This window comes from Mauremys reevesii, linkage group 3, assembly GCF_016161935.1.
Source record: "Mauremys reevesii isolate NIE-2019 linkage group 3, ASM1616193v1, whole genome shotgun sequence".
In the NCBI taxonomy this organism is placed as follows: Eukaryota; Metazoa; Chordata; order Testudines; family Geoemydidae; genus Mauremys; species Mauremys reevesii.
Genome location: NC_052625.1, coordinates 20,329,735 through 20,357,692, shown reverse-complemented (window position 1 = coordinate 20,357,692; position 27,958 = coordinate 20,329,735). Strand labels below are relative to the sequence as shown.

At 46.7% G+C, this 27,958-nt stretch overlaps 1 protein-coding gene across 6 annotated transcripts in view; it reads left to right on the top strand.

Moving 5' to 3' along the window:
• The window catches only part of USP34 (ubiquitin specific peptidase 34), a 310,790-nt gene that overhangs the window by 115,777 nt on the left and 167,055 nt on the right, over window positions 1-27,958 (top strand). For 5 of the 6 annotated variants that reach the window (XM_039529334.1, XM_039529332.1, XM_039529335.1 and 2 more), the window contains 6 exons: window positions 13,015-13,104; window positions 14,160-14,255; window positions 15,639-15,721; window positions 16,789-16,836; window positions 18,429-18,583; window positions 19,471-19,584. In XM_039529334.1, coding sequence (XP_039385268.1) covers window positions 13,015-13,104; window positions 14,160-14,255; window positions 15,639-15,721; window positions 16,789-16,836; window positions 18,429-18,583; window positions 19,471-19,584 — 586 coding nt within the window. The remainder of the gene's footprint in view (window positions 1-13,014; window positions 13,105-14,159; window positions 14,256-15,638; window positions 15,722-16,788; window positions 16,837-18,428; window positions 18,584-19,470; window positions 19,585-27,958) is intronic. The other variant, XM_039529336.1, reaches the window with a different exon arrangement.

The following is a 27,958-nucleotide window of genomic DNA, read 5'->3' as shown; positions in this document are numbered from 1 at the left end:
GGTGAAGGTCTTCGTGATTGTGGCGGCCCACATGCACAGACAGGGCCATACCCTTTTTCCTTACCTGGACAACTGGCTTCTCGTGGCACCCTCTCACTTCCACCTCCTTACTACCATATAGATTCTATGCACCCTCCTACACAATTTAGATATTGCATCAACAAGGAAAAGTCGATCCTTGTCCCTACCTGAACACTTACTTTTATAGGGGCACAGCTGGATTCTGTTGAGACCTGTGCCTTTCTCCCCAAGGACTGCTTTGGCACCCTCGTTTCCCTTATTGTGATGCTCTGACGCTGTCCACACATACACGTCCATCAGTGACTCTCCCTTCTGGGCCACATGGCGGCTTGCACTGCTATTACACCATAAGAACATAAGAACAGCCGTACTGGGTCAGACCAATGGTCCATCTAGCCCGGTATCCTGTCTACCGACAGTGGCCAATGCCAGGTGCCCCAGAGGGAGTGAACCTAACAGGTAATGATCAAATGATCTCTCTCCTGCCATCCATCCCCACCCTCTGACAAACACAGGCTAGGGACACCATTCCTTAGACTTTCAGGTCAGAAGGGACCATTATGATCATCTAGTCTGACCTCCTGCGCAACACAAGCCACAGAATTTCACCCACCTACTCCTGTGACAAACCCCTAACCTATGTCTGAGTTATTGAAGTCCTCAAATCGTGGTTTAAAGACCTCAAGGTGAGAATCCTCCAGTAAGTGATCCATGCCCCACGCTACAAAGGAAGGCGAAAAACCTCCAGGGCCTCTGCCAATCTGACCTGGAGGAAAATTCCTATCTGACCCCAAATATGGCGATCAGTTAAACCCTGAGCATGTGGGCAAGACTCACCAGCCAGCACCCAGGAAAGAATTCTCTGTAGTAACTCAGATCCCACCCCATCTAACATCCCATCACAGACCATTGGGCATATTTACCTGCTAATAATCAAAGATGAATTAATTGCCAAAATTAGGTTATCCCATCATACCATCCCCTCCATAAACTTACCAAGCTTAATCTTGAAGCCAGATATGTCTTTTGCTCCCACTACTCCCCTTGGAAGGCTGTTCCCGAACTTCATTCCTCTAATGGTTAGAAACCTTCATCTAATTTCAAGTCTAAACTTCCTAGTGTCCAGTTTATATCCATTTGTTCTTGTGTCCACATAATTCCTCTCCCTCCCTGATATTTATCCCTCTGATATATTTATAAAGAGCAGTCATATCTCCCCTCAGCCTTCTTTTGGTTAGGCTACACAAGCCAAGCTCTTTGAGTCTCCTTTCATAAGACAGGTTTTCCATTCCTCAGATCATCCTAGTAGCCGTTCTCTGTACCTGTTCCAGTTTGAATTAATCCTTAAACATGGGAGACCAGAACTGCACACAGTATTCCAGATGAGGTCTCACCAGTGCCTTGTTTAACGGTACTAACACCTCCTTATCTTTACTGGAAATACCTCGCCTGATGCATCCCAAGACAGCATTAGCTTTTTTAACGGCCATATCACATTGGCGACTCATAGTCATCATGTGATCAATCAGTACTCCGAGGTCCTTCTCCTCTGTTACTTCCAACTGATGTGTCCCCAATTTATAACCAAAATTCTTGTTGTTAATCCCTAAATGCATGATCTTGCACTTTTCACTATTAAATTTCATCCTATTACTATTACTCCACTTTACAAGCTCATCCAGATCTTCCTGTATGATATCCCAGTCCTTCTCTGTATTAGCAATACCTCCTAGCTTTGTGTCATCTACAAACTTTATTAGCACATTCCCACTTTTTGTGCCAAGGTCAGTAATAAAAAGATTAAATAAAATTGGTCCCCAAACCAATCCCTGAGGAACTCCACTAGTAACCTCCTTCCAGCCTGACAGTTCACCTTTCAGTATGACCCGTTGTAGTCTCCCCTTTAACCAGTTCCTTATCCACCTTTCAGTTTTCATATTGATCCCCATCTTTTCCAATTTAGCTAATAATTCCCCATGTGGAACCGTATCAAATGCCTTACTGAAATCGAGGTAAATTAGATCCACTGCGTTTCCTTTGTCTAAAAAATCTGTTACCTTCTCAAAGAAGGAGATCGGGTTGGTTTGGCATGATCTACCTTTTGTAAAACCATGTTGTATTTTGTCCCTATTACCATTGACCTCAATGTCCTTAACTACTTTCTCCTTCAAATTTTTTTCCAAGACCTTGCATGCTACCGATGTCAAACTAACAGGCCTATAGTTACTCGGATCACTTTTTTTTTTTTCCCTTTCTTAAAAATAGGAACTATGTTAGCAATTCTCCAGTCGTACGGTACAACCCCAGAGTTTACTGATTCATTAAAAATTCTTGCTAATGGGCTTGCAATTTCATGTGCCAGTTCCTTTAATATTCTTGGATGAAGATTATCTGGGCCCCCCAATTTCGTCTCATTAAGCTTTTCAAGTTTGGCTTCTACCTAGGATGTGGTAATATCTACCTCCATATCCTCATTCCCATTTGTCATCCTACCATTATCCCTAAGCTCCTCATTAAAGACTGAGGCAAAGTATTTGTTTACATATTGGGCCATGCCTAGATTGTCCTTAACTTCCGCTCCATCCTCAGTGTTTAGTGGTCCCACTTCTTCTTTGTTTTCTTCTTATTTATATGGCTATAGAACCTTTTACTATTGGTTTTAATTCCCTTTGCAAGGGAAAACTCTACAAGGCTTTTGGCCTTTCTCACTTTATCCCTACATGTTCTGACCTCAATAAGGTAAGGTAGCTTTCCTTGCTAATCCCTCCCATCTTCCACTCCTTGTAGGCTTTCTGCTTTTTCTTAATCACCTCTCTGAGATGCTTGGTCATGCAGCTTGGTCTACAACTCCTGCCTATGAATTTTTTTCCCTTTCTTGGGATGCAGGCTTCTGATAGTTTCTACAACTTTGACTTGAAGTAATTCCAGGCCTCCTCCGCCTTTAGATCCACAAGTTCTTCAGTCCAATCCACTTCCCTAACTAATTTCCTTAATTCTTTAAAGTTAGCCCTTTTGAAATCAAAAACCCTAGTCCCAGACTTATTTTTGTTTATCCTTCCATCTAGTTTGAACTGAATTAGCTCATGATCACTCGAACCAAGGTTGTCCCCTACAACCATTTCTTCTGTGAGGTCCTCACTACTCACCAAAACCAAATAAAAAATGGCATCGCCTCTTGTTGGTTTTCAACTATTTGGTGAAGAAATCCATCAGCTATCACATCCAGAAAAATCTGAGCCCTATTATTATTAGTAGCACTTGTCCTCCAGTCTATATCTGGGAAGTTAAAGTCTCTCATGATCACACAATTCCCAGTAGTGTTTACTTCATTAAAAACATTAAAGAGGTCTCTATCCATATCAAAATCAGATCCCGGCGGTCTGTAGCACACCCCAAGCACTGTGTCAGGGGAGGCTGTAGTAGCTTTCTTTCCTAATGTGATTTTTGCCCAGACAGACTCTGTCTTATCTATTCCATCCCTTCTTATTTCTTTACAGATAACCTCATAATTGATGTACAATGCTACTTTACCACCTTTGCCTTTATTTCTGTCTTTCCTAAACAGCACATAGCCTTCAATACCTGTACTCCAGTCATGACTACTATTCCACCATGTTTTTGTTATCCCTATAATATCCGGTTTCACGTCCTGCACCAGTAGCTCTAGTTCCTCCATTTTGTTACCTAGGCTCCTCGCATTAATGTACAAACATCTTAATTTTTGCCATTTGGCTTCACTCCTTTGTCCGTGTTCACCTAGCTGCACTCAATCCTTCCTCCCACCGTGGATGGTTTCTCCATCTTTACTCACTCAATGACTTCCCACTTCCTCTGGGGCCTCCTCAGTGTTTTTCCCCTTTACAAAATGTTTTTCCTGCCCCGCCTTGGGATCTCAATTTGGTCCTCTTGACCCTCACGAAACCCCATTTCAAAGTCCTCACCACCTGCTCCCTCACCCACCACTCCATGAAGGTCATCTTCTTGGTGGCAATCACCTAGGCATGCCATATCAGTGAACTGGCAACCATGATGATGGACCCCCCATTCACCATCTTCCGTAAGGACAAAGTCTCCTTATGTCTCTATCCCAAGTTTCTGCCCAAGGTGGCCTTTCCACCTCAACCAAAGTATACACCTCCCAGTCACCTTGTCCATGGAATGCACCTTCCACTCCCTCGATGTCTGTCAGGCGGTAACCTTTTATCTTCATCATACCCGTGCCTTCTGCCCATTCCCCTCGGATCTGTGTCACCATCACGGAGTGTCGCCGCGGCTCCGCCCTCTCTTTGCAACGTCTCTCCAAGTGGATCTCCCGCTGCATTGAGACCTGTAATGAGGTATCGAGCCCTCTGCTCCAGCTAGGAATCATGGTCCACTCCACATGGGCAGACGCTGCCACATCTGCCTTCCTCGCAGTCGTTCTATGGCAAGACATATGTCGAGCTGCCACTTGGTCCTCTGTCCACACTTTTTCCACTCATTATGCCATTGCTCCCTGCACAACGATGGATGCTGCAGTCGGTCACGCTGTTGTACAGACTTGGTCTTTTTGATAGCCCTCACACACCTCTCTTTCCTGACCACTGCTCATTACTCTCTTGTGTTTGGAATCCACATAGGGACCAGCACTTGCAGTAAAGGCTACTTTGCTGTAACTGGAGGTTCTTCAAGAAGGGTGGTCCGTATCTGGATTCAATTACGCCCTCCTTCCCCTCTATACCGGGCTCATATGTTGCTGGGTAAGGGGGGAACTGAAGCAGGGTCGACCTGTACAGCGTCTTAAAGCCTTGGTCACACCACCGTGCCCGAAGGATGACACATGACAATTCTGGCTCTGGTGCATGGCACGCATGCATCTGTGTTTGGAATCCAGATAGGGACGACATATCTCAAAGAACCTCCAGTTACAGTAAGTAACTTTCTCTTTCTTGTGCATCTTCCTTAAATTGATATAATACATATTTAGTTACATTCTTATATGCTTATTTTCGCCTCAGTGGATATTTGTAAATTTGGTTAACTTTTATGCGAGTTATACACGCACACTGAGAAGACCTAGACCCACTTAAGCAAACCAAAAGAAGATGACAAGCACACAGCCTGTTTTTCCTGAGGCAAGACAAGTTTGCTGACTGCAGAGTTATCTTAATAAACCTTTGGTGCATTTAACTATGGCCAACATAGAAGAGATTTTGACATTCGCAGTGCCAACAAATCTTTTTAGACTTCAGTCCTCATCATAGTTTTATGAGAGAACCTGCATGCCTGTAACTCAGAAGGAACATTAAGCACTTTTTGGAGCAAATCTCATTACAATTTGGTCAAAACCCTGATCTAACTGAGTTTCTGAAACTAGATTTTTCATTAGGGTGACTAGGCCTGGTTGCTTGTGCTGGGAGAAATTATGAAGTTCAGGCTCACATTATTTCGTGCAAAATAACTTTTATTTTGTAATAAAAATGATTTGAAATGGCTTTATAATAATTAATAGTTTAACCTACTTAAGGAAACAGGTTATTCTTCTTTGAGTGATTGCTCATGTGCATTCCACAACAGGTGTGTGTGTGCACCACATGCACCGGTGCCAGAAGTTTTTTCCCTAGCAGTATATCTAGGGGAGTGCCCCTAGCAACTCCTGGAGTGGTGCAGCTATGGCGCGATGTAAGGGGCACTGCGCGCTCCCCCCACCCTCAGTTCCTTCTTTCCGCCAGTGAAGGTGCATCGAACTGTTCGCTGCAGCTTGGCTGCAGCTTCCCTCTTGAACTCTGTTGGTTCATAGTTAGTAGTACCTTTAGTTAGAAGTAGTTTAGTTTAGAGTTAGTTTAGTGCGGGCTCTAAGTCATGCGACACTTGCAAGCGGCCGATGTCCATGTGTGATCTGCACGTGGACTGTTTACACTGTCTGGGGGAAACCCATCTCAGCGATCGCTGCAAGATTTGCAGATCCTTCAAGCCTTGGACCAAGAAGGAGTGGGACATTCAGCTCTGAGCCATTTTGATGGAGTTGGCCTTGACCCTGACACCATTGCGCAGCTTTGAGTCGGCACCGAGCACTGCGGCATCGGTGTGTGGTGATCCTTCGGTGCCTCCCCGTCCACGAGACACTCCAAAAAGGCTAAGAAGAGGTCTTCTCCGCCGAGACACCTGAGCAAGACCGGGGGAGAGACTAGACCCGTGATGGGCAGTTCTGGGTCGCCATCGGCCTTCTGGCCTCCGACTCAAGTTGAGCGGGGTAGCCTGGCCCACTCTGAGCTGCCCTCTACGCCAGAGGCCCTGCAAGCAGCCTGGAACGTTATGTCTCTGCTGATACCAGGGTCACCGCCAGCGTTGGGTCCCCGGTCCAGAGGCAAGCCACCACTTGGATCCCTGCAGTCGCTCCCTGGACGGTACCATTCATGATCTAGGGAAGGTTCTCGATGACGTTCCCCGCTCAGCGACCACCCCGTGCGCAGTCCACGCTTGTCCCTGTCAACCCCCACCAGGTTGTCTGGCTGGGTACCTACTAGCAGGGATTCCAGGCACCGCTCCACCTTGAGGGACCGTAGACATTGCGAGGAGAATGCGCCCTGTCGAGACCGGGTTAGATGGCACCGGACGTTCTTGTCTCCAAGAGGCTACGGTAGCCCTTCGTGGTAGGGGCATCGACGCCATTCCCATTCTTCATCTTGCTCGAGGTCTCTGCTGTGGCACCGCTCCCGCAGTTCCAGGCATTGATCACTGTCATCTCACCATCGCAGATCCGCCTGTCGGAACCCGTCGCGGAGCAACTGCTACTGGTGGTACTCCTGCTCCTCCACGCCGGGATCATGGTCTTGTGGTTGGCATCGTTTCCGACGCCACCGCTCATCCCGGTCCTGGGATAGTGACAGATCGTATGCCAGCCCGGCCTCCCTTCGCAGTCATCAGTTGATGGGCCAAGGTAGTCAGGCTTAATAGCCTGCTCCGCCAATACCACATCAGGTGCAGTGGCACCGGGCTCCTTGGCCAGCACCATGGTACCAATGGGCCCCATGGGCCCCGACGCAGCCACTGGTGGTGGCTCGCTCAGTGGCTGGAGCGTTGGACAGACCATCGGCCTCCCTTTCTCAACTTCCCAGGAAGGAGTTGGTGGAGCGTTCATCCCCAGTTCACTGCCCGGAGGGGGACCAAGTGGTTGGACCTGCGGCACCGGTGGGTATGCAGAGAACTGCACCCCCATCCTCCCCGGATGAGGCAATCACGGCCCCTCCTCCACCTGTCCCGCAGGAGGACTCTAAAGCCCACCAGGAACTGTTGAAAAGGGTGGCATCAAGCCTCAACCTTCAAGCCGAATAGGTGGAGGAACCCTCAGACTCCTCTCGGCTTTGGCACTGGGCAGGGTGGCTCTCCCACTCCATGAAGGGGTGGCAAAGATCTCGAATGCCTTGTGGCAAACCCCGGCTTCCTTGTCCCCCATCTCTAAGAGGGCAGATCAGAAGTACTTCGTGCCTGCCAAGAGACATGAATACCTGTACACCCACCCTGCCCCCAACTCCCTAGTGGTCGAATCAGTCAACCACAGGCAGGGCCGGCTTTAACAAGTGTGGAACCCGATTCGTACTCACCCAGCGGCGCTCCAGGTCTTCGGCGGCAATTTGGCAGCGGGTCCTTCACTCGCTCTGGGTCTTCCGCAGCACTCAAGGACCCGCTGTTGAAATGCCGCCGAAGACCCAGCGCAAGTGAAGGGCCCGTCGCCGAAATGCTGCCAAAGACCCCGGAACGCCGCCGGGTGAGTAAAAATTAAAAAGGCGCTGGCGCAAGGCCCTCTTAGGCATGGGGCCCAATTCGGGGAAATTGGGCAAATCGGCCTAAAGCCAGCCCTCACTACAGGGAGAGGCAAGGCCAACCAGCCCCAATTCCTAAGAATAAGGGCTCGAGGAGGCTGGATTTATTCGGGAGCAAGGTTTATTCATCCTCGAGTTTCCAACTGAGGGTGGTGCACCACCAAGCTCTCATGGGGAGATATGAGTTCAATTTGTGAAGCTCTGTGCCCAAATTGGAGGACTCCTTCCAAGAGCGTGACAAAAAAGAGTTCAAGGCTCTGGTGGAGGAGGGTCCGGCTGCTGCCAGGGCAGCCCTTCAGGCAGCCTCGGATTCCGCAGATACGGCTGCAAGGTCTATGGCCTCCGCAGTGTCCATGAGAAGGACGTCGTGGCTCTTGCTGTCTGGGTTGTCCAGCGAGGTGCAGAACTCCTTACAGGACCATCCGTTGGATGGCAAGGCCCTGTTTGCCGAACAGACGGACATGAAATTGCACGGCTTGAAAGATTCCTGCACAACACTAAAGACCCTTGGCCTCTATGTCCCAGCCCCGGCCAGGGCCAAGTTTAAACCGCAGCACGCTCCCACCTAGGTCACCCACTCTAAATATGAGCCCCCTTATAAAAAGTAAAGGGACTATAAAAAAACACCTGCAGAGGCAATCCTGGTCTGCTCCCCAACCTGGGCCCTCCGAGGGTAAACAGGCGGGAAAGCGTCAGTTTTGACAGGACGCCCAGGGGCGTCTTACTAGTTCATACCAGGGATGCACCCGCAATAAAGCTTCCCTTCTCCAACCTATTGTGTGCTTTTCTCCCGGAGTGGTCATGGCTGACCTCAGACTGATGGATCCTCAACACTGGCTCCCGGGGCTACACCCTCCAGTTTACCTCTACCCCACCCACTCACCCACCCTCCATCCCCGTTCCTCCTCAGGGACCCCCTCATGAGACCCTGCTTGAGCAGGAGGTGAGGCAGCTCCTTGGCCTAGGAGCGGTGGAGGTGGTATCAGCGGAGTGCAGACGCAAGGGGTTCTACACCTCCTACTTCCTTATCCCGAAGGGGGCTCAGGCCTATCCCGGACCTGCGAGGCCTGAACCAGTACATGGTAAAGCTCAAGTTTTGCATGGTCTCTCTGGCCTCCATTATCCCCTCCCTGGATCCCAGGAACTGGTACGCCGCCCTCGATCTGCAGGACGTGTACTTCCACATTCATATATTTGAGGAACACAGACGTTTCCTCCATTTCACTGTTGGGCAGGAAAACTACCAATTTACGGTCCTCCCGTTTGGCCTATCTGCTGCTCCCAAGGTATTTCACAAAGTGTATGTCTGTGGTAGCGGCCTACCTCAGACGTCGGGGCGTCCAGATCTTCCCCTATTTTGACGACTAGTTGGTCAAGGGCAGCTCCAGGTCGCAGGTGCGGGATCATGTGGTGCTCCTCCTGTCCATGTGCGCCACTCTGGGCCTGTTGGTCTGTTGGGCCATGCTAGTCCCAGTGCAGCGCATATAGTTTGTTGGGGCAGTTCTGGACGTGATGTTGGCCAGGGCCTCCCTCTCACCGGACAGATTCGAGATCCTAAGGGAGCTCATCAGCACAGTCACAAGGTTCCCCGTGATCACAGCCAGAGCATGCCTCCGGCTCCTGGGTCATATGTTAGCATGCACATATGTGGTTTGCCACACCAGACTCAGGATGCGGCCACTCCAGCTCTGGTTGGCCTCGGTGTTCTCCCAGTCCAGAGACATGGTGGACAAAGTCGTCACTGTGCCCAAACTGGTGATTGCCTCTCTGTGATGGTGGTCCTCCCTGGGGAACATGCTCCATGGGGTCCCGTTTAGGGGCCGGCTCCCATCCGTGGAGCTGATGTCTCACGCATTGGACCTGGGGTGGAGAGCCCACGTGGGGAACGTGTAGACTCAAGGTCTGTGGTCCGCGTAGGACCTTGTCCTGCATATAATCATCAAGGAGCTCAGGGCAGTCTGTCTGGCATGCGTGGCCTTCCGCTCACACCTGGAGGGCAGAGTGGTCAGGGTTATCACACACAACATGGCCTCGATGTTCTACGTCTCATCTGCCAGGAAACCCTCAGGCTGTGGGACTTCTGTATAGCCCACGATATTTGCCTGCAATCCCACCACTTATCGGGCACCCAGAATTCTTGGGCGGATTGCCTGAGCCAAAATTTCTTCTCTCAGCACGAGTGGTCACTACACCCAGAGATGGTGCACAGGATTTTCCAAACGTGGGGCACTCCCCAGGTGGGACCTGTTCGCTGCATGGCAGAACCACCGGTGTCCACACTTCTGCTGCGGTAGGGGTTGGGCATGGAAGCCATCTTCAGTGCCTTCTTCCTGTCCTGGTCAGGCCAGCCTCTCTATGTCTTTCCCCCAATCCTGCTGATTGGCAAGGTCTTGGAAAAGATAAAAACAGACAGGGCCTGGGTCCTCCTGATAGCCCCGGTATGGCCCAGACAACATTGGTACGGGACCCTCACAAGCCTGGAAGTCGCCCCACCGTGGCCATTGCCATCCTGCTGGGACCTGCTATCCCAGGACCAGAGCTGCCTCCTTCACCCCAACCTAGCGGCATTTCACCTCACGGCGTGGCTGCACAATGGTTAGGCAGGGAGGCAAGGACTTGCTCGGAAGGAATTCAGCGCGTCCTCCTGGAAAGCAGATGGCCCTCCACGTGTCGGGCCTACCTGGCAAAGTGGTCTTGGTTTTCCCAGTGGGCAGCTGATCAGAGCGTTTCACCTGTGACTGCTCTGATTCAGCTCATTTTAGACTATCTCCTTCACCTTAGAGCCCAAGACTGAGTGCCCTCATCTGTCAAAGTGCACTTGGCAGCCCTTTTGCACTTCCACCCACCAGTGCAGGGCCATACTGTGTTCTCCCGTGCCACAACTGGCCGATTTCTTAAGGATTTGGATTGTCTCTTCCCGTATGTTAGGCCCCCAGTCCCGCAGTGGGACCTGAACTTGGTGCTGATGAGGTTGGTGGGTCCCCCGTTTGAACCACTAGCTACATACTCCTGGTCGCACCTTTCATGGACGGTAGCCTTCCTGGTGGCTATCACATCCGTTAGACGGGTCTCAGAGCTCTGGGTTCTGACCTCTGAACTCCCGTACACGGTGTTCCATAAGGATAAGGTTCAGCTCTGACCATATCCTTCTTTCCTCCCCAAGATGGTCTCCGCCTACCGTATGGGTCAGGACATTTTCTTGCCGGTGCTCTGTCCCAAGCCCCGTGCATCCAGTGAGGAGCGCCGCCTCCACATGCTGGATGTGAGACGGGCTCTGGCTTCTTACCTAGAACATAAAAGTCGTTCAGGAAGTCCTCGCAGCTGTTCATCGCCTCTCATGCGTTTGGCTGATCTCCACTCAGCGGCTCTCCAACTGGATCTCCTCGTGTATTCAAACTTGTTACGACCTGGCGGGAGTTCCCCTGCTGCCAATTGTGATGGTGCACTCGACTAGGGCGCAAGCCTCGTCGGCTGCATTTTTGGCCCATGTTCTCATCCAGGACATCTGTAGGGCTGCCACATGGTCTTCGGTTCACATGTTAACCTCGCATTATGTGATCGTCTCCCAAACCAGGGAGGATGCCAGGTTCGGCAGGGCTGTACTCCGTCCCGAGTGTCTCTGAACTCCTACCCACCTCCAACAGATATAGGTTGGCATCACCTATTGTGGAATGCACGTGAGCAATCACTCAAAGAAGAAAAGACAGTTACCTTTTCCATAACTGGTGTTCTTTGAGATGTGTTGCTCATGTCCATTCCACATCCCGCCTTCCTTCCCCTCTGTCGGAGTTGTCTGGCAAGAAGGAACTGAGGGTAGGGGGAGCACACAGTGCCCCTTATACCGCGTCATAGTGGCGCCACTCCTGGGGTTGTTGGGGCGCTCACCTACTGGTACTGCTAGGGGAAAAACTTCTCTCACTTGTGCACGTGGCGAGCACGCACACCTATTGAGGAATGGACATGAGCAACACATCTCGAAGAACACCAGTTACGGAAAAGGTAACTGTCCTATGTCCAATTCACTAATCCAGAACCAAATTGATAAAACTTTATAATGTAATCTTGTTCATAATGGGCTAACTGATTTACTAATATCATGATTTATGGTGCATAGTATTTGTCATGACAGATGTGGCTATGACAAACACACCCCCATAGATCTGACTGTCTAGGGCCCTTAACAAACCAGTTAAGGATTGGTGATTTCATTCTTAGAGCTAAATTCTCCAAGCAGATCCCCTGCAAAGATATTAAATAAGATGCTTAAATGGAGAATTATTTTTAGCTTCAATATGTAAATGGAGATCCTCTGGGCCATTCCTTGCTCCAACTAGGGATCTGCAGTGACGCAGTACATCCTAGGCATTTAAGTCTAGCACATTATTCATTTATATTCTATTGTCTGAAGCTCAGCATAAATAAAAACTAATTCAGGTGAAATAGGTGACCAAGCCGTAGGCCGCAATCTTTTCCCTGTAATGTTCTGTTACCATTTTTATTAGGAACTGTTTTTGTAGTATAAGACACATTATATAAACCTCTTATAATTGTTTAAACTTGAAACAATTGTTTCCAAATTGTTTAAAAATGAAATATAAACGTAATTCAGCACAGCAAACAGCAGTGTGCAACATTAGGCCATTGGGGCACTTCTTGGGTTGTTGAAGATTTCAGCAATTAGCTCTTTTTTTTTGCCTGCTCCCCAGGTGTGCACCCATAGCCTATATATACATATCTTTTGTTACTATTTTGGCAGTTTGGTGCAGATCTAATTCTGTTTACATACATTTCATGCGATTAAAACGGTACCTATTTTGCTGACATTTCAAAAGAAAATGCATTACCTGTCAGCGTGAAACTCCGATATATTTATGAACGTGTATTTGGCATAATCTTTTGAAATATCAGACTTCTGGAACGAACAAAGTGAGTACTATTTTATTTTATATTTGAGAACAATCTTGTGCGTAAAGTATTATTTATACATAAATATTTATAATATTCACACTCCAAATCTTGTTCATGAGAGGGTTACATACAAAGGTGGACTTCACCCAAATATGCACAATACTTTCAATTTAAAGTGAATTTGTCAGTGAAGAGCATGCACCCTGACAATAACTTTAGGTACTGTCAGTGATTTTAATTTACAAAAATCATATTCCAGTTATTTATTTTTTCCTCCCTTTAGATCTGTAGTAGTTTCACTTCGTCTTCTTCCAAAGTTATTTGGTACATTTCAGCAGTTTGGGAGCAGTTATGATACACATTGGATAACAATGTAAGTAAAAATACCTTCTCTCACCTCCCCCCCCCCCCCCCCCCCCCAAAAAAAAAAAAGAAAGGAAATTGATGATTGCCAAAGGGCTGTTGATAGGATAAAGAGCCTTTCACATCTAGATCACATATTCAAACCTCGTCCAGGTCTCAGGTTGATTATTACTCAAAGTCATTACCATCTGGTGGCCTATATGAAATGAGTTTGATGTCTTTAAGTTCCTGATGAGCAGATTTCTTCATAAGATAAGCTTTATCAGAACTGAGGCTAAGGCTAATGTTTGGGTGGATATGCACCGTTAGATCCCCGTAAGTGGACTCGCTGTAGAATGCTGGAAGTGCATTGATGGGGACAATGTGGGTAAGCTTGTATTGCCAGAGGCTGTGCTGTAGCTGTTCTGATTGTAAATCCAATAATTTTGAGTAATGCAAAATTCACTAAAAATGTTAATGTTTTTAAAAGTAAAGGCTGTGTAGTGCTGTTCTGCCTTAGGGGAAAATCAGGTTCAGTTTTTGGTCTCTGAGCTGGCAGAAGTTTTGAGTGCTGTGGAGGAAGCACACCTGGACTTTTTGGAAAGGTAGTGCCTTATGTCACTCATCAACAGCTCCTGTAGCCATTTAGACCTTTATTCAGCAAGGTACTTAAACACATAGCTAACTTTTAAGCATGTGAGTAGTCCCATTGAAGATCTTAAGATTGGTCTATAAATATTTGGCTAAAATATAGTTTGTCAATGGAACTACTATTGATGTTCTTAAAGTTAGACACTTTCTTAAATACTTTGCTGAATCAGAGCCTTACAGAGCAGTGTTGATGGGCTCTGAAGGAAGGTCCGTCTGTTAGTCCTAGGTCAGAAAATGATGGCCACACTTAGGAGCCTTAAGGGTGAGAAGATAGAGCAGAGAAACATAGTGGAGACTTTTCAAAATTCTATAAGTGATGGGGTGCACCTCCAGGCATATGGAAAGTGGATTGTTAGCTTTGTTAATTTGCACATGAATTTTCCTACAACATATGTCTCACTTAGGCAAAATATTTTTTCCCTTTAAATTGCACAGGTGGGCAGAAAAAGAACTTAACATGATGAAACTCTTCTTTGATAATTTGATACACTACATTCAAGCAGTAAGGGAAGGACGACATAAACATGCATTGTAAGTATAGTGTATGCATCTGGTTTTGTGAGTATTGAATATAATTTTATAATTTTAAACTCATTGTTCTTCTCCTTATGGCAATTCCTTCTGAGACAGTTCCCTTTTTATTATAATAATTAATAACCCTTGTTGGGGAAATGGAGGTGCAAGAAAGGTGAACAGTAGGAAGACTTGCTGCAACCGTATTATGTCTTTAGCCAAATATTTATAGACTGATTTTAATAAGACCATCCTTTGTGTCTCATATTAGCATGTTAAACATCTGCCTTTAATTTAAAAAACATGTTAATCCTTTTAATTCTTTCTAAGAGTGATCCTTGTTAATCATTATTGCTTTGAATGTTTACATTTACTGATACAAGGTAAAGATTTCTTTACAGAAATTGATCAAAGGCATCTAAATTAGTTTCTTTAAAAACCTTTATGGTGTTTCTACTAATTTTCCTTCTGCTATAAAATTTCATTAAGATAGTACAGTTGTCTTCAAGTACTAAAACTTCAGTGCCCATTTTCTAACCTGGGTGCCTAACATTAGGTACCTAAGTCTATTTTTAAACCTAGTTAAAAGTGGCCTGATTTATAGCAGTGCTGAGCACTTGCAACTCACAGGATCTGCATCTATGAAAATCAGCTCACTTTTATTTATGTATCTATATATTGATATAGGTGCCTAACTTCAGGCATCCACATTTGAAAAGTTTAGCTTTCAATTAGGGTCTAATTTTCAGCTTCACGAAAACCTTCATCTGCATATGCAAATCCTGCAGTTAGAGATCTATGTGATGAGTTACAATTTTAAAGGCTGGTTTGAAGCTGACTGAAAATTTAGCCTTTTATGTGAAATAGTTCATTGTTGAAAACTAGGTCATATATTGTTCTCCTCCTCTCTTTTATTTTAAATAAATCTGCATCTCATAATAGGTGGGGAATATAATTAAAATTTGTAGGCAGCACTTGCAAAGATTGCTTCAAGAAGAGTAATTCATCTTTATGCAGTGATTGGAAGTTCAGACATTTCTGAGCATTTTGCAGGTGTATTAGAAACTTAGTGAAGGCCCCATTCTGCATGGTGCTGAGCAGATACATTTCCTACTAAAGGTGCATAAAGTACACACAAAACTCACCTATTGCTCCCCCACCCCCTGTTCTCTTTTTCCAATTACTTTGTATTGTGCTACAATTTGTATGAGTGGGTTTACATTACTACTTGAACTTAGTTTGAAGTTTTGAAAGTAGTTTTAAAAAATTAATGAGAAATTATGTTCTTATGTTTGCTCAAGTGTGTGCGTGTGCGGCGGGATGGAGAAGGATCAATATAAGTAATTAAACATTTGCAAATGAATTAAAAATATGTTTTGTTTAAAAAATATTCAAATATAGGTACAGCCACAGTGCAGAAGTTCAAGTGCGTCTTCAGTTTTTGACATGTGTTTTTTCAACTCTTGGATCACCAGATCATTTCAGTAAGTTTTTTTATATTACCTGATAATTAATATCCATCCCTTGAATTTTACAATTAAACATATCTACTTTTTAACAATCTGATTATTTTTTAATTAATATGACCATATTTTTTTTTAAATCACAAAATCAAAGGTTAATCTAAAATGCTGTACTTTAAGAGGAGGGTAGTCTTGTAGGTAAAGCACAGAACTGGGGATCAGAACTTTTGGATTCTATTCCCAGCTTTGCTTGGTCATGTCATTTAACTTCACTGAGCCTCAATTTTCTTATGAATCGGGATGATGATAATTAAAATTAGAATAATAATATTTCCCTACATCATGTGATTTGAGGTCTTTGGATAGAAACTGCAGTATGAGTGCAAAAATGTTATTTATTTCTATGTTTTAATAATGTAGCTTACAAGTGGTTTTCTGGAATAATGTCTTGTGTGCTAAATAGTGGTAATATTTGAGGACAATTAAATATTTTAGAATGAAAATGATCAGTATACAAATTTAATTCCTATAATGACATTAGTTTATTGAGTTAGAACAGCAACCAGTGAACTCTGATTCTAATGAAGTTATGGCACTTAAACTAAAATATACGTAACTGGATTAAGTATGAAGGACAAACATGCTGCTCATGTACCCATTCAGAGGAAAAGCAGGCCTGGGGGTAATTTATTTAGCAGCAAAACTGCATTTTCAATAGAAGATTGAAATCAAGGAGCACTTCACAGAATACTTGCACAGTATAGCAAGACCAAGAACTTAATGTGGCAGCTGGAAACAGATGCAGACAAAGAGAATCTGGAATGTGAGATTGAACTATTGACACTACTTCCCTGAAGAAAATTTATACAATCACAATAATTAATTAAATAAACTTCCACTTCTGTGTCATAACATAAGGAAAGGCTGGAGAATAATAATTTTGTCTAATTAATTGCACTACATAATCTTGTTGGAACTTGCTGATGAGCACATTAGAAGCACCTGGTCAGACATGTGAACAAGGTGTTTCAGCAGCAAGAAAGAGAGGAAGGGGGATGTACTAATTATTGGCATTCTCTTTCTAACAGCATCAAAGAAAATGCAACTCCATACACAACAGCAAATGAAAATGAACAGTAAGAACATGCTACTGCTTCCAAATAGTGAATAAGCCTAGAAATTCCTGTAGTAATTTCTTTTCTAGTATGAACAGTCAAGATTAAGCATTAAAAATACTCCAGATGATATCCCACTTGGCTGTCCTGTACTCCGTTTATCGTATTTGGATAAGGCAGCCTCTGATGGATGATAAGATCTGCGGCATAGCATAGCTAATCCTTCAGGCTTCTGTAGTTTTAGTAATACACTCTCCTAAAGTTTAACTTCGTTTCAGTTTAAACTGATTTGATTTTGTTAAATGTAAAATCTATTGCTACCAACATAGAGGGTCTGTATCTTCCCCCAGGCCTAATACCGGATTACAGGGGTGAAGAAAATATGAGGACACTAGATGGTTGCCACGGTCTTCAAAATAACTTTTCCTCAAAAGATTAGAGTTAGAGATAAGGTAGTAGTCAGTGAGACTGTCAGTAATAAGCGATACTTAGTTATCTGCTCATTTTGGTCAAACCATGCTTTTAGTAGCCATGTGGTTCCAGCTAACAGTGTGTAGGTTGCAGCTTTCCAAATACCTCCTGAATCTGCATGATCAAAACTAGCCAAAATTCAAGAAGATATTACTATTATTGCCACCTGCTGGTATCGCTGTGCTGCCACAGGGCCAGATAATCCAGCCTCAGTCTGTTCGATTTTGTCCATGCAGTACAATAGATAGAAAATTCCTAAAATTGAGAAGATATTAATTCTGAGTGAGCTCTTGTGGATAAATAGACTGTTCACTTTTAGAATTGTTGTGCTGATCAAGACTTCATGGGTACCATGATGTAAGAAAAGAAAGGTTACTTAGCTGTCAATATGGCACAGAACCTCACAATTTCTCTGTGCCTCAGTTGGTCGTACTCCAAGTTCAGTTTTCACCAATGGCAACTCTAGACTCTTTCCCCTCACAGTTCATCTGTTATAGGTTGTCTGTGAATCAAGGTGACCTCAGGATGGCACAAAGAGAGGGGTATTTAGGAGCCATAATATCAGTAGTCAAGGGCAGAAAACTTAGTATAATGTCCTACAGTGCCATTGATAAAATAGTCCACAGTGTTCTTCCTTGAAGAAATCTGCAGCCTAACCAGGAACACCAGTTTCTGAGTGCAAGCCCAGTGCTTTGATAAGAACTAAGTGGGGTATTGAGCTCCCTTGAAGGAAGTAACAATCAAATCATGACAAGGATATAATTCTTAACCACTATCTCCATTCCCAACTCAAAAACGAAGTCCAGAATGTGTGTAAACACATTATAAAGTGAGAAACCTCCTGCAGTTTGATAGGCATGAAATCCTCTGTGTGTGTTTGTATGGATATTCACTTCATCAGGGACAAAAAGCCATGGCAACTCCTCAGTTCCACGCTGCACAAAAATGCTAGAGAAAGAGATGCCTGTCAGTTGATTGCTACATATGGGAGATAAAGGGTTCTTCTGCTGCTAGACATATTTTTAAAACTTACCATTCTGACAAAGGGTTTTATGCCTTTTTCTACTTGTTGTCCTGTTTTAGATAGAATATGCAAATTTATTGATATTATAAAGAAGCATTTAAAAACATTTTATTTCTAGGACTGAGTTTAGAACAAGTGGACATTTTATGGCATTGTTTAGTAGAAGATTCTGAGTGCTATGATGATGCATTACACTGGTTCTTAAATCAAGTACGAAGTAAAGATCAGCATGCTATGGGAATGGAAACCTACAAGCATCTTTTCTTAGAAAAGGTATATGAAAACAGTTTTTAATTTAACTTCATTAATTTGAGTTTAAATTTTTTTGTCTGTATCAAAGTGATTTTAATATATTTAAAGTTACTTCTGTGGGGAAATCCTGCCATTTTTGCAGCAACGGAATGCACCAAGTGCAATGGAACTATTCCTCTGCATTGTGAGGTGGAAGGGAATCCTATTCAGGTATCCATCCCATCCCATCTGCCTGCCATAGATTTCTAGTCTGCAGTGTCTCTCTGTGCATCTTGATGGACTCAGGTTTTGGGACAGATCAGAGCCAAGCTGAGGGAAGGGGAGGTTTGCCAGTATATGGATCTACTATTCTTACCTTCTGTGGAGCGAAGGCACAGGAGCAGCAGAAGGCTTAGGACTTTAGTAGTGGCTCCAAATTGACTGTTACTGCTCCACTGACTTCAAGGGAAAATACCTGTTGTCTGCTACCCTTCTTTCTGAGACACCCACTCCCTTTTTTATATAAAGTAAGACAGTTACACCTTGGTGTGTAATTCCATTGTCCTTACGCACCCTAATTGTTTTTAAATCCTGAAGAATCAGTTACGTTAGCAAATTATACTGTTGCTGACAACCGTTTAAGTGCTAATGTGACAGTGCTGAAAATGTTGTCCATTCTAAACAGTTTCCGACACCAATTCAGGGGGGTCCATTGGGGAGGATTGTCATTATTGGAGGTTTTCTCTGTACAGTACAAAGAGATTCACATCTTGCTAAAACAAAATTTGACTGACCTTACAATTTTTAAGTCTGTTTCGGGGTGGCAGTGAAGTTCTTGTGTGTTTTGAGAGAATAAATGCCCTGAAATCATTGCCATCTCTATCATTATCAATTTTCTTTTCATACTAAGGCACATTTATTTTATTTAGATGCCGCAGCTAAAACCTGAAACTATTAGTATGACTGGTCTAAACCTGTTTCAACATTTATGCAACTTGGCCCGATTGGCTACCAGTGCATATGATGGTGGCTCAAACTCAGAGGTAAGTATGGACATTGTGCTACAATTTCCCTTCTTCCCTAAAATTAAGTTAATTCTCTGTACATTTTTTTAGCTATATCTTAATATCCTTAAGGTTATTTAGTGAGAGGTATTGATAATGAAGTGGCATTAAATCACAACCCTATATTGGGGGCAATGCAGAAATCCACTCTAGTGAGAGCTCTAGGAACTATAGGTCTCAAAGTTTTCAGGTGTATGGGGGACTGTGACTGATGCCCCACTTCTTCGTGCATGCATGCATTCTCCTTCATCTGTTATGGAGAGGAATGGACTATGATTGTGACTCCTCTCTATGCCTTCTGGCAAGGACTGCAGTTATGTGGGTTATTTTCTAATTTCTCTGGGTAGGGGATTGATGAGAGGCACAAAGAAAATGTGAGCTGCTTCTGTCCACCCCCTACTGCCTGTGACCGTCTATAGGGTTTTCCCACACTGGCCATAAATTAAATGTGTTAAATACTATTTGTTTAGGTAGGTATTTCAGAATAGGTCTTTGTGATGTTTACATTTAGTAATAATAAATGCATAGCACATGATAATCTTCACAGACTTAACAACATATTCATTTTGATAAGAAATATGTCATGATATAATATGTCTTACATTCATATAATATGCTGTAGATTGTAGAACATCTTGTCCTGATAGATTCTTAAGGTGTTTTTACACCACAAAGCACCTCAGAAATGTAACCATATTTGAAGTGGATGTTAGCAACCAATTGACACACTGACCAACAGTATCCTGTGGAGAGGAGCTGTGTGGATGGGCATGTGAGAATTTTGATTGAATTCACTGATGCAAACCTCTGTTCTTGCAACAAGTGCCATGAGATCTTTAATGTTCATGTGTGCTAGACAGAACCTCTGTTTTTAAAGTCTCCTCTGAAAGTATTTCCATTTATAAAAGGTGAAAATTTAGCCCCCTGAATTTCATGAATACACTTTCTCTCTACAATTAAAAAAAAAAAAAAGGGCGGAGGGTGGGGAAGGTGAGATTTTAATGTTGATAATACAAATAGCTTGCAGATATTCCACAGTGGAAGACACTTTTAAATTATAAATTACTTACAGTGCATGCAAACAGTAACAAATCAGAGACAAGATAAAATAAGTCAGTCATCACAATTACATCAGTGTAAAACTATCTACTGGATAGGGCGATCCCAATGGAAATAAGCCTTTTGGAAACCAAATTTTTCTCCTGGAGATCCCCATGGGATGTGACAACTCCATACCATTCCAGCATGAAACTGCCAGACAGGAATGATAAAGTCCATAATGATTTAATTGCAGCAGCAGGTAGAATTCCTCCATGCCTGCTACTACACCTTTTCACTGGGTGTAGCATGCTAGCCCTTGCATACTGGTCTTGCCTTGCAGACTAATGCAAAAGGAGAACAGGTGCGTGTTCCTTTTGGGGTGGTGTTTGCTCACCAGAACACTAGGAGAGACCAGTCGCTGCACTACGAAGTCAGGAAATATAATTTATGACAAGGCTTGTGTGTGGGATGCGAAGAGAGTGAGGAGGTTTTTTGTGTACTCTTTCCTCTCCCCTCACCTTTCTGTGCACATATGTAAGAGCCTGTCAGAATCTGGCCCAAAATGTTTATATGAAACGCTTGTCCTAAATACTAAAAGCTACTAAACATGTTGGAAACTGTTTAAAAAAAAAAGGAGAGAAATACAGTGAAACCCTGCTATAACACGATAATTGGGGTCCAGAAAATTCGATTGTGATAAATGCAGTCGTGTTATAGCAGGGTTATGAAAATTTACCATTTCAAGCTGGTCAGAACTAGCCTGAGAATGGCGGGGTTTGGACTTTGAAAACCGGAGTTTTGGAACCTGGCACACTGGGGCTGGAGCGGCTCTCGAGAGATCTGTACAAAGGCGCTCAGCCGACTCCCCTCCACCCGGAGAGCTGATTGCAGTGTTTGACACTGAGGAGTTGCTGATATTCAGAGTAGAGTTCGTGCCACTGTTTCTGTAGCATCCCTCCCAGCTGTCAGCCTGCTCCAGCAGCGGGGGCTCTCAGCCACGCAGCAAGAGAGGGAAACACTTGGGGAGAACAGGGGAGATGTGCAAGGGGCAGAGGAAGAGCGAGGAGCAGCTGGGGAGGAGAATGGCTCTTCTCGCCAAAAGGGGAAGCAGGGATGGGGGGAGAGGCAGTGGGGAAGGCACATTTCTTCTTCGAGTGATTGCTCATATGCATTCCAGTTAGGTGTGTGTGCGCCGCGTGCACGCTCGTCGGAAGATTTTTACCCTAGCAACACTTGCTGGGTCGGCTGGGCGCCCCCTGGAGTGGCGCCGCTATAGCGCCAGATATATACCCCTGCCGACCCATCCGCTCCTCAGTTCCTTCTTACCGCCCGTGACGGTTGTTGGAACAGTGGAGTGCAGCATCGCTGTCCTCCACAACCCTAGCTTCTCGCTCTTGTTTCTACCTTATTGTGTATATAGTTCAACTTTAGTATAGTTAGAGTTAGTTTACTAGTTTAGTTGTAGTTAGTGTTATAGTTCACCGGGGGATTGGGGGACTAGCCCCTTTTTCCCCTGACCCGGTGCGGGCTCATGCCCAAGGCACCGGGGTTTAAGCCGTGCTCGGCCTGCCAGAAGCCGATGCCGGTTGGAGACCCTCATGAATCTTGCCTGAAGTGCTTAGGAGAGTCTCACCTTCCTGATAAGTGTCGCATTTGCAAATCGTTCAAGCGACTCCGGCGCCGCAAGGGCCGTTGAGTCCGGTACCACACTGCTCCCCAGTCCACACTGCGGTTGAGCTAGCTCTCCCTTCAACTCCCGAGACTTTCTCGATGGCAAGAGAGCTAATTGCGCTGACGGAGCCGACACAGCCTCAACCCCCGGCGCCGCCGGTGTGGGTCGTCAAGTCAGTTGGCAAACCGGCCATAATGAGGCCTCCTTCCCCTGACCACCAAGAGAAACGTCACTTCAGATCCCGATCTCGGAGAAGTCTCCGCTCACGCCGGTCCCGATCCCGGCACCGCTCGCAGTCCCGGTACCACTCTCCATCGTGGTACCGATGGAGACAATCACGATCCCGGTCGCCGGACAGACGTTATCGGCACCGATCCGGCTCTCGGTACCGCTCTCGGTACTGTGCGTCCCGCAGCCGTTCTCGCCATAGGGACTCGAGATCCCGGTCGACTTCCCGGCACCGGCACGGTAGATGGTCCCGATCTCACTCCCGGCACCGACAGGACCGGTACCGTTCCTCGGTACCGCCCTGGGACCGAACGGCTGAATCGGTGGCACCGTCCCAGGGCTTCTCGGCACCGCCATGGCCTTCGAGACAACCATCCGTCTCGTCCCACACCGGCAGTGCTGCATACCAGCAGTCCGAGCCTCAAGGCCAAGACCAAGGCCCTCCTCAATGGGCTTTCTGGACCCCGTGGGCATACCACGAAGTGCAAGGTGCCCCATTCGCGGCTCAACGCTCAGGCCCCTCTGACCATCGAGCTCCAGAAGCCACGGTTAGCAGGCCTCCTCCCACGACCACTGACGAGGCACCACTGGCTTCTGAGGAACCTGAAGCTCCTCTCGCTGCAGAGGCTGTTCCGCCGCTCACTGACCCACCACAGGACCCCTTGGTACCGGGCCTCTCCTCCTCCTCCTCACCTGATGAGGCAGTTGCAGGAACATCCTCCTCGGGTCCTCCTCCTATTGACCTTTGGGCGCATCAGGACTTGTTGAGGAGGGTAGCTCAAAATATGAACCTGCCGGTTGAGGAGGTAGCAGAAGCAGAGGACCCAGTGGTGGACATATTGATGGCGGATGCCCCCCTCCGAGTGGCCCTGCCGTTCATACGTACCATTCAAAACAATGCCGATACCATATGGCAGTCCCTGGCCTCCATCCCACCGAAGGCTCGGGGAGTGGAAAGAAAATACATGGTCCCGTCAAAGGGCTATGAATATCAGAGCCAACCCACCCTCCTCCCTGCTCACTGGTAGTTCAATCCGTCAATGAACGGGAACGACATGGCCAGCAAGCGCCGGCTCCTAAGGCGAAGTGCATGGACCTTCTAGGCCGTAAGATCTACTTGGCTGGCGGCCTTCAACTTAGGGTGGCCAACCAGCAGGCCCTTCTCAGCCGCTACAGCTTTAATACATGGGTGTCTCAAGACTCCCGTACAGAGTTCACGGCCCTTTTGGAAGAGGGTAAAAAAGTAGCCAGAACTGCCCTCCAGGCCTCCCTGGATTCAGCGGACTCGGCGGCCAGAACCCTGGCCTCTGGCATAACAATGAGGCACATATCCTGGCTCCAAGCTTCGACTCTCCCACCTGAATTGAAGCAAACGATTCAGGATTTGCCCTTTGACGGCCAGGGTCTCTTTTAAGAGAAAACCGACCCAAGACTGCAGAGCCTCAAGAACAACCGCATTACAATGCGCTCGTTGGGCATGCACACTCCGGTAACCCAACGTAGGTCCTTCCGGCCCCAGCCGTACCGCCCCTATAATCAACCCAGGCCGCGACAAGACACCAGGCATCGTGGCAGGGTGAACCGGCGGAGACAATCGGGCAACCAGGGAAACCAAGCCCAACCGCCACCAAAACCATCTTCGGAGTCGAAGCAGAACTTTTGATGGGACGCCCGAGGACAACCCACCAGTTTCCCTACTGGATCCTTCCCCATCTTTTTCCAACCGTCTCTCCCATTTCCTCCCTTCCTGGTCCCAGATAACCTCCGACAGCTGGGTCCTCCGCACGGTGGAAGCGGGATACCACCTCCAATTTGTTTCTCCCCCTCCCTCCCACCCACTCTACCCACCCCTCTCACGAGCAATTCCTCTTGCAAGAGGTCGAGACTCTCTTGAGTTTGGGTGTCACAGAGGAGGTGCCAGAAGGCATGAGGGGCAGGAGTTTTTATTCCCGCTACTTCCTAATCCCCAAGGCAAAGGAAGGTCTGCAACCAATCCTAGACCTGCGAGAGCTCAACAGATTTATGGTAAAGCTCAAGTTCCGCATGGTAACCCTGGGGACCATTATCCCTTCCCTGGATCCGGGAGACTGGTATGCCACCCTCGATATGAAGGACGCGTACTTCCACATTGCCATTTACCCGCCACATCGACACTACCTTCGCTTTGTCGTCAACCACCAGCACTACCAATTCACGGTGCTCCCCTTTGGCCTCTCTACGGCGCTGAGGGTCTTCACCAAGTGCATGGCTGTGGTCGCTGCGGCCCTCCGCCGCCGTCGAATACACGTCTACCTGTACCTCGACGACTGGCTGGTTTGCGGGACTTCCCAACTGCAGGTGTCTCAGCCCATGCGTGTAGTCACAGACCTCTTCGGCAGGCTGGGCCTTATGGTCAACGCCGAAAAGTCTACATTGACTCCAACGCAGAGGATAGAATTTATCGGAGCAGTTCTGGACTCCAATCTGGCCAGGGCCTGCCTCCCTCTGCCTCGGTTTTAGGCCATGTCTTTGATCATTCGAAGCTTCCAATCCTTCCCGACAACATCAGTGCGCACCTGCCTCAGCCACATGGCCTCATGCACTTTCGTGACCCTGTACACGAAACTCCGGCTTCGGAGTTTCCAAACATGGCTCGCATCACTATACCGCCCGCACAGTGACAATATAGACTCGGTGATCACGATCCCCAGGTCGATCCTCGACTCCCTCACTTGGTGGTTGGACCCCGCGGTAGTCTGCGCAGGGGTTACCGTTCCACCCTCCCCAACCCTCAGTGGCGCTGATCACGGACGCATCATCTCTGGGTTGGGGTGCCCACCTCGGGGACCTACACACTCAAGGCGTCTGGTCACCCCACGAGCTGGCCTTACATATCAACATCAGGGAGCTGAGGGCAGTCCGCCTGGTGTGCCAGACGTTCCGAGTCCATCTACAAGGCCGCTGTGTGTCCGTGTTCACGGACAACATGACGACAATGTTCTACATAAACAAGCAGGGGGGGGCGCGTTCCTCCCTACTTTGTCAAGAAGCCATCCAACTGTGGGACTTCTGCATAGCCCATTCTATTCATTTAGTAGCGTCTTTTCTCCCAGGAGTACAGAACACCCTGGCAGATCGCCTCAGCAGGTCATTCCTGTCTCACGAATGGTCGATCCGTCCCGATGTCATCCATACAGTTTTCCGGAGGTGGGGCTTTCCCCAAGTAGACCTCTTTGCCTCCAGAGAGAACAGGAATTGCCACGTGTTCTGCTCCTACCAGGGACGCTCCCCGGGCGCTCTCTCAGACGCCTTTCTCCTCCCGTGGACGAGACACCTGTTTTATGCCTTTCCACCGTTTCCCCTCATTCACAGAGTGCTGCTCAAGCTCCGGAGGGACAGAGCCAACCTTATTCTCATTGCTCCAGCATGGCCGAGGCAGCATTGGTATAACCTGCTGTTCGATCTATCAGTGGCAGAGCCAATTCCCCTGCCGCTATGGCCGGATCTCATAACGCAGGACTTTGGCAGGCTTCACCACCCGGACCTGCAGTCCCTTCACCTCACGGCATGGTTCCTGCGTGGTTGACTCAGGCGGAGCGGAGTTGTTCTGCTGCAGTACAGCATGTGCTTCTGGGGAGCAGGAAACCTTCCACTAGGTCGACTTACCTCGCCAAGTGGAAGCGTTTCGCCCTCTGGTGCAATCAGAACGGCTGCGATCCTCATCTGGTGTCTATCCCAAAGATATTGGACTACCTTTGGTCCCTCCTTAAAGGTGCACCTGGCAACCATCTCGGCCTTCCGACCCAGCGAGGGCGGCCGTTCTATCTTTTCTAACCAGATGGTTTCCCGGTTCCTTAAGGGACTAGAACGGTTGTACCCACAGATCCGGCGCCCGGCCCCTACCTGGGACTTAAACCTGGTCTTAGCCAAACTTACGGGGCCCCCTTTCGAGCCTGTGGCCACGTGTTCCCTTTTATATCTCTCTTGGAAGACAGCCTTCCTCGTCGCTATCACTTCGGCGAGGCGAGTCTCAGAACTCCGCGCCCTGACGGCGGGACCGCCTTATACGATCTTCCACAAAGACAAGGTGCACCTCCGTCCACACCTCTCCTTCCTCCCCAAGGTGGTGTCTGCTTTTCATGTAAACCAGGACATCTTCCTCCTGGTTTTCTTCCCAAAACCACACTCATCGCGCCGGGAACAGCACCTTCATACTTTGGATGTCCGTAGGGCTCTAGCCTTTTATATAGAGCGGACGAAACCCTTTCGACGTTCGCCCCAGCTCTTTGTGGCAGTGGCGGACCTAATGAAGGGCATGCCAGTCTTATCCCAGTGGATCTCGTCTTGGGTGACATCCTGTATCAAGACATGCTACGAGCTCGCTCACGTTCAGGCTAGCCACATTACTGCTCACTCCACAAGAGCACAGGCTCTTCTGCCACCTTCCTGGCCCATGTCCCCATCCAGGAAATCTGTTGGGCGGCTACCTGGTCTTCAGTTCACACCTTTGCTTCCCACTACGCATTGGTACAACAATCCAGAGACGATGCAGCCTTCGGCTCAGCAGTCTTACACTCTGCCACGTCTCTCTCCGACCCCACCGCCTAGGTAAGGCTTGGGAATCACCTAACTGGAATGCATATGAGCAATCACTTGAAGAAGAAAAGATGGTTACTCACCATTGTAACTGTTGTTCTTCAAGATGTGTTGCTCAGATCCCAGTAGACAACAATGGTAAGCCTTCAATATGCATTCTCCGTATTGCCTCAGCCAGCCCTCCAAGTGAACTATGAAAAAATAGTCTCTTATCCTGTTTGACAAGGTCCCTCACCAAAGGCTCTTAAGCAAAGTGAGCTGTCATCAGATAAGAGGGAAGGTCCTCATGGATCAGTAACTGGTTAAAAGATAGGAAACAAAGGTAGGAATAAATGGTAAGTTTTCAGAATGGAGATAGGTAATTAGTGGTGTCCCCCCGGGGTCTATACTGGGACCAGTCCTATTCAACATATTCATAAATGATCTGGGGAAAGGGGCAAACAATGAAGTGGCAAAATTTGAAGAGGATACAAAACTATTCAAGAAAGTTAAGTCCCAAGCAGACTGCAAAGAGCTACAAAAGCATCTCTCAAATCTGGATGACTGGGCAAGAAAATGGCAGATGAAATTCAGTGTTGATAAATGAAAAGTAATGCACATTGGAAAACAGAATCCCAACTCTACATATAAAAGAATGGGGTCTAAATTATCTGTTGCCACTCAAGAAAGAGATCTCAGAGTCATTGTGGATAGTTCTCTGAAAATATCCACTCAGTGTGCAGCGGCAGTCAAAAAAAGCACACAAAATGTTGGGAATCATTAAGAAAGGGATAAATAATAAGGTAGAAAATATCATATTGCCTCTATATAAATCCATGGTACGCCCACATCTTGAAT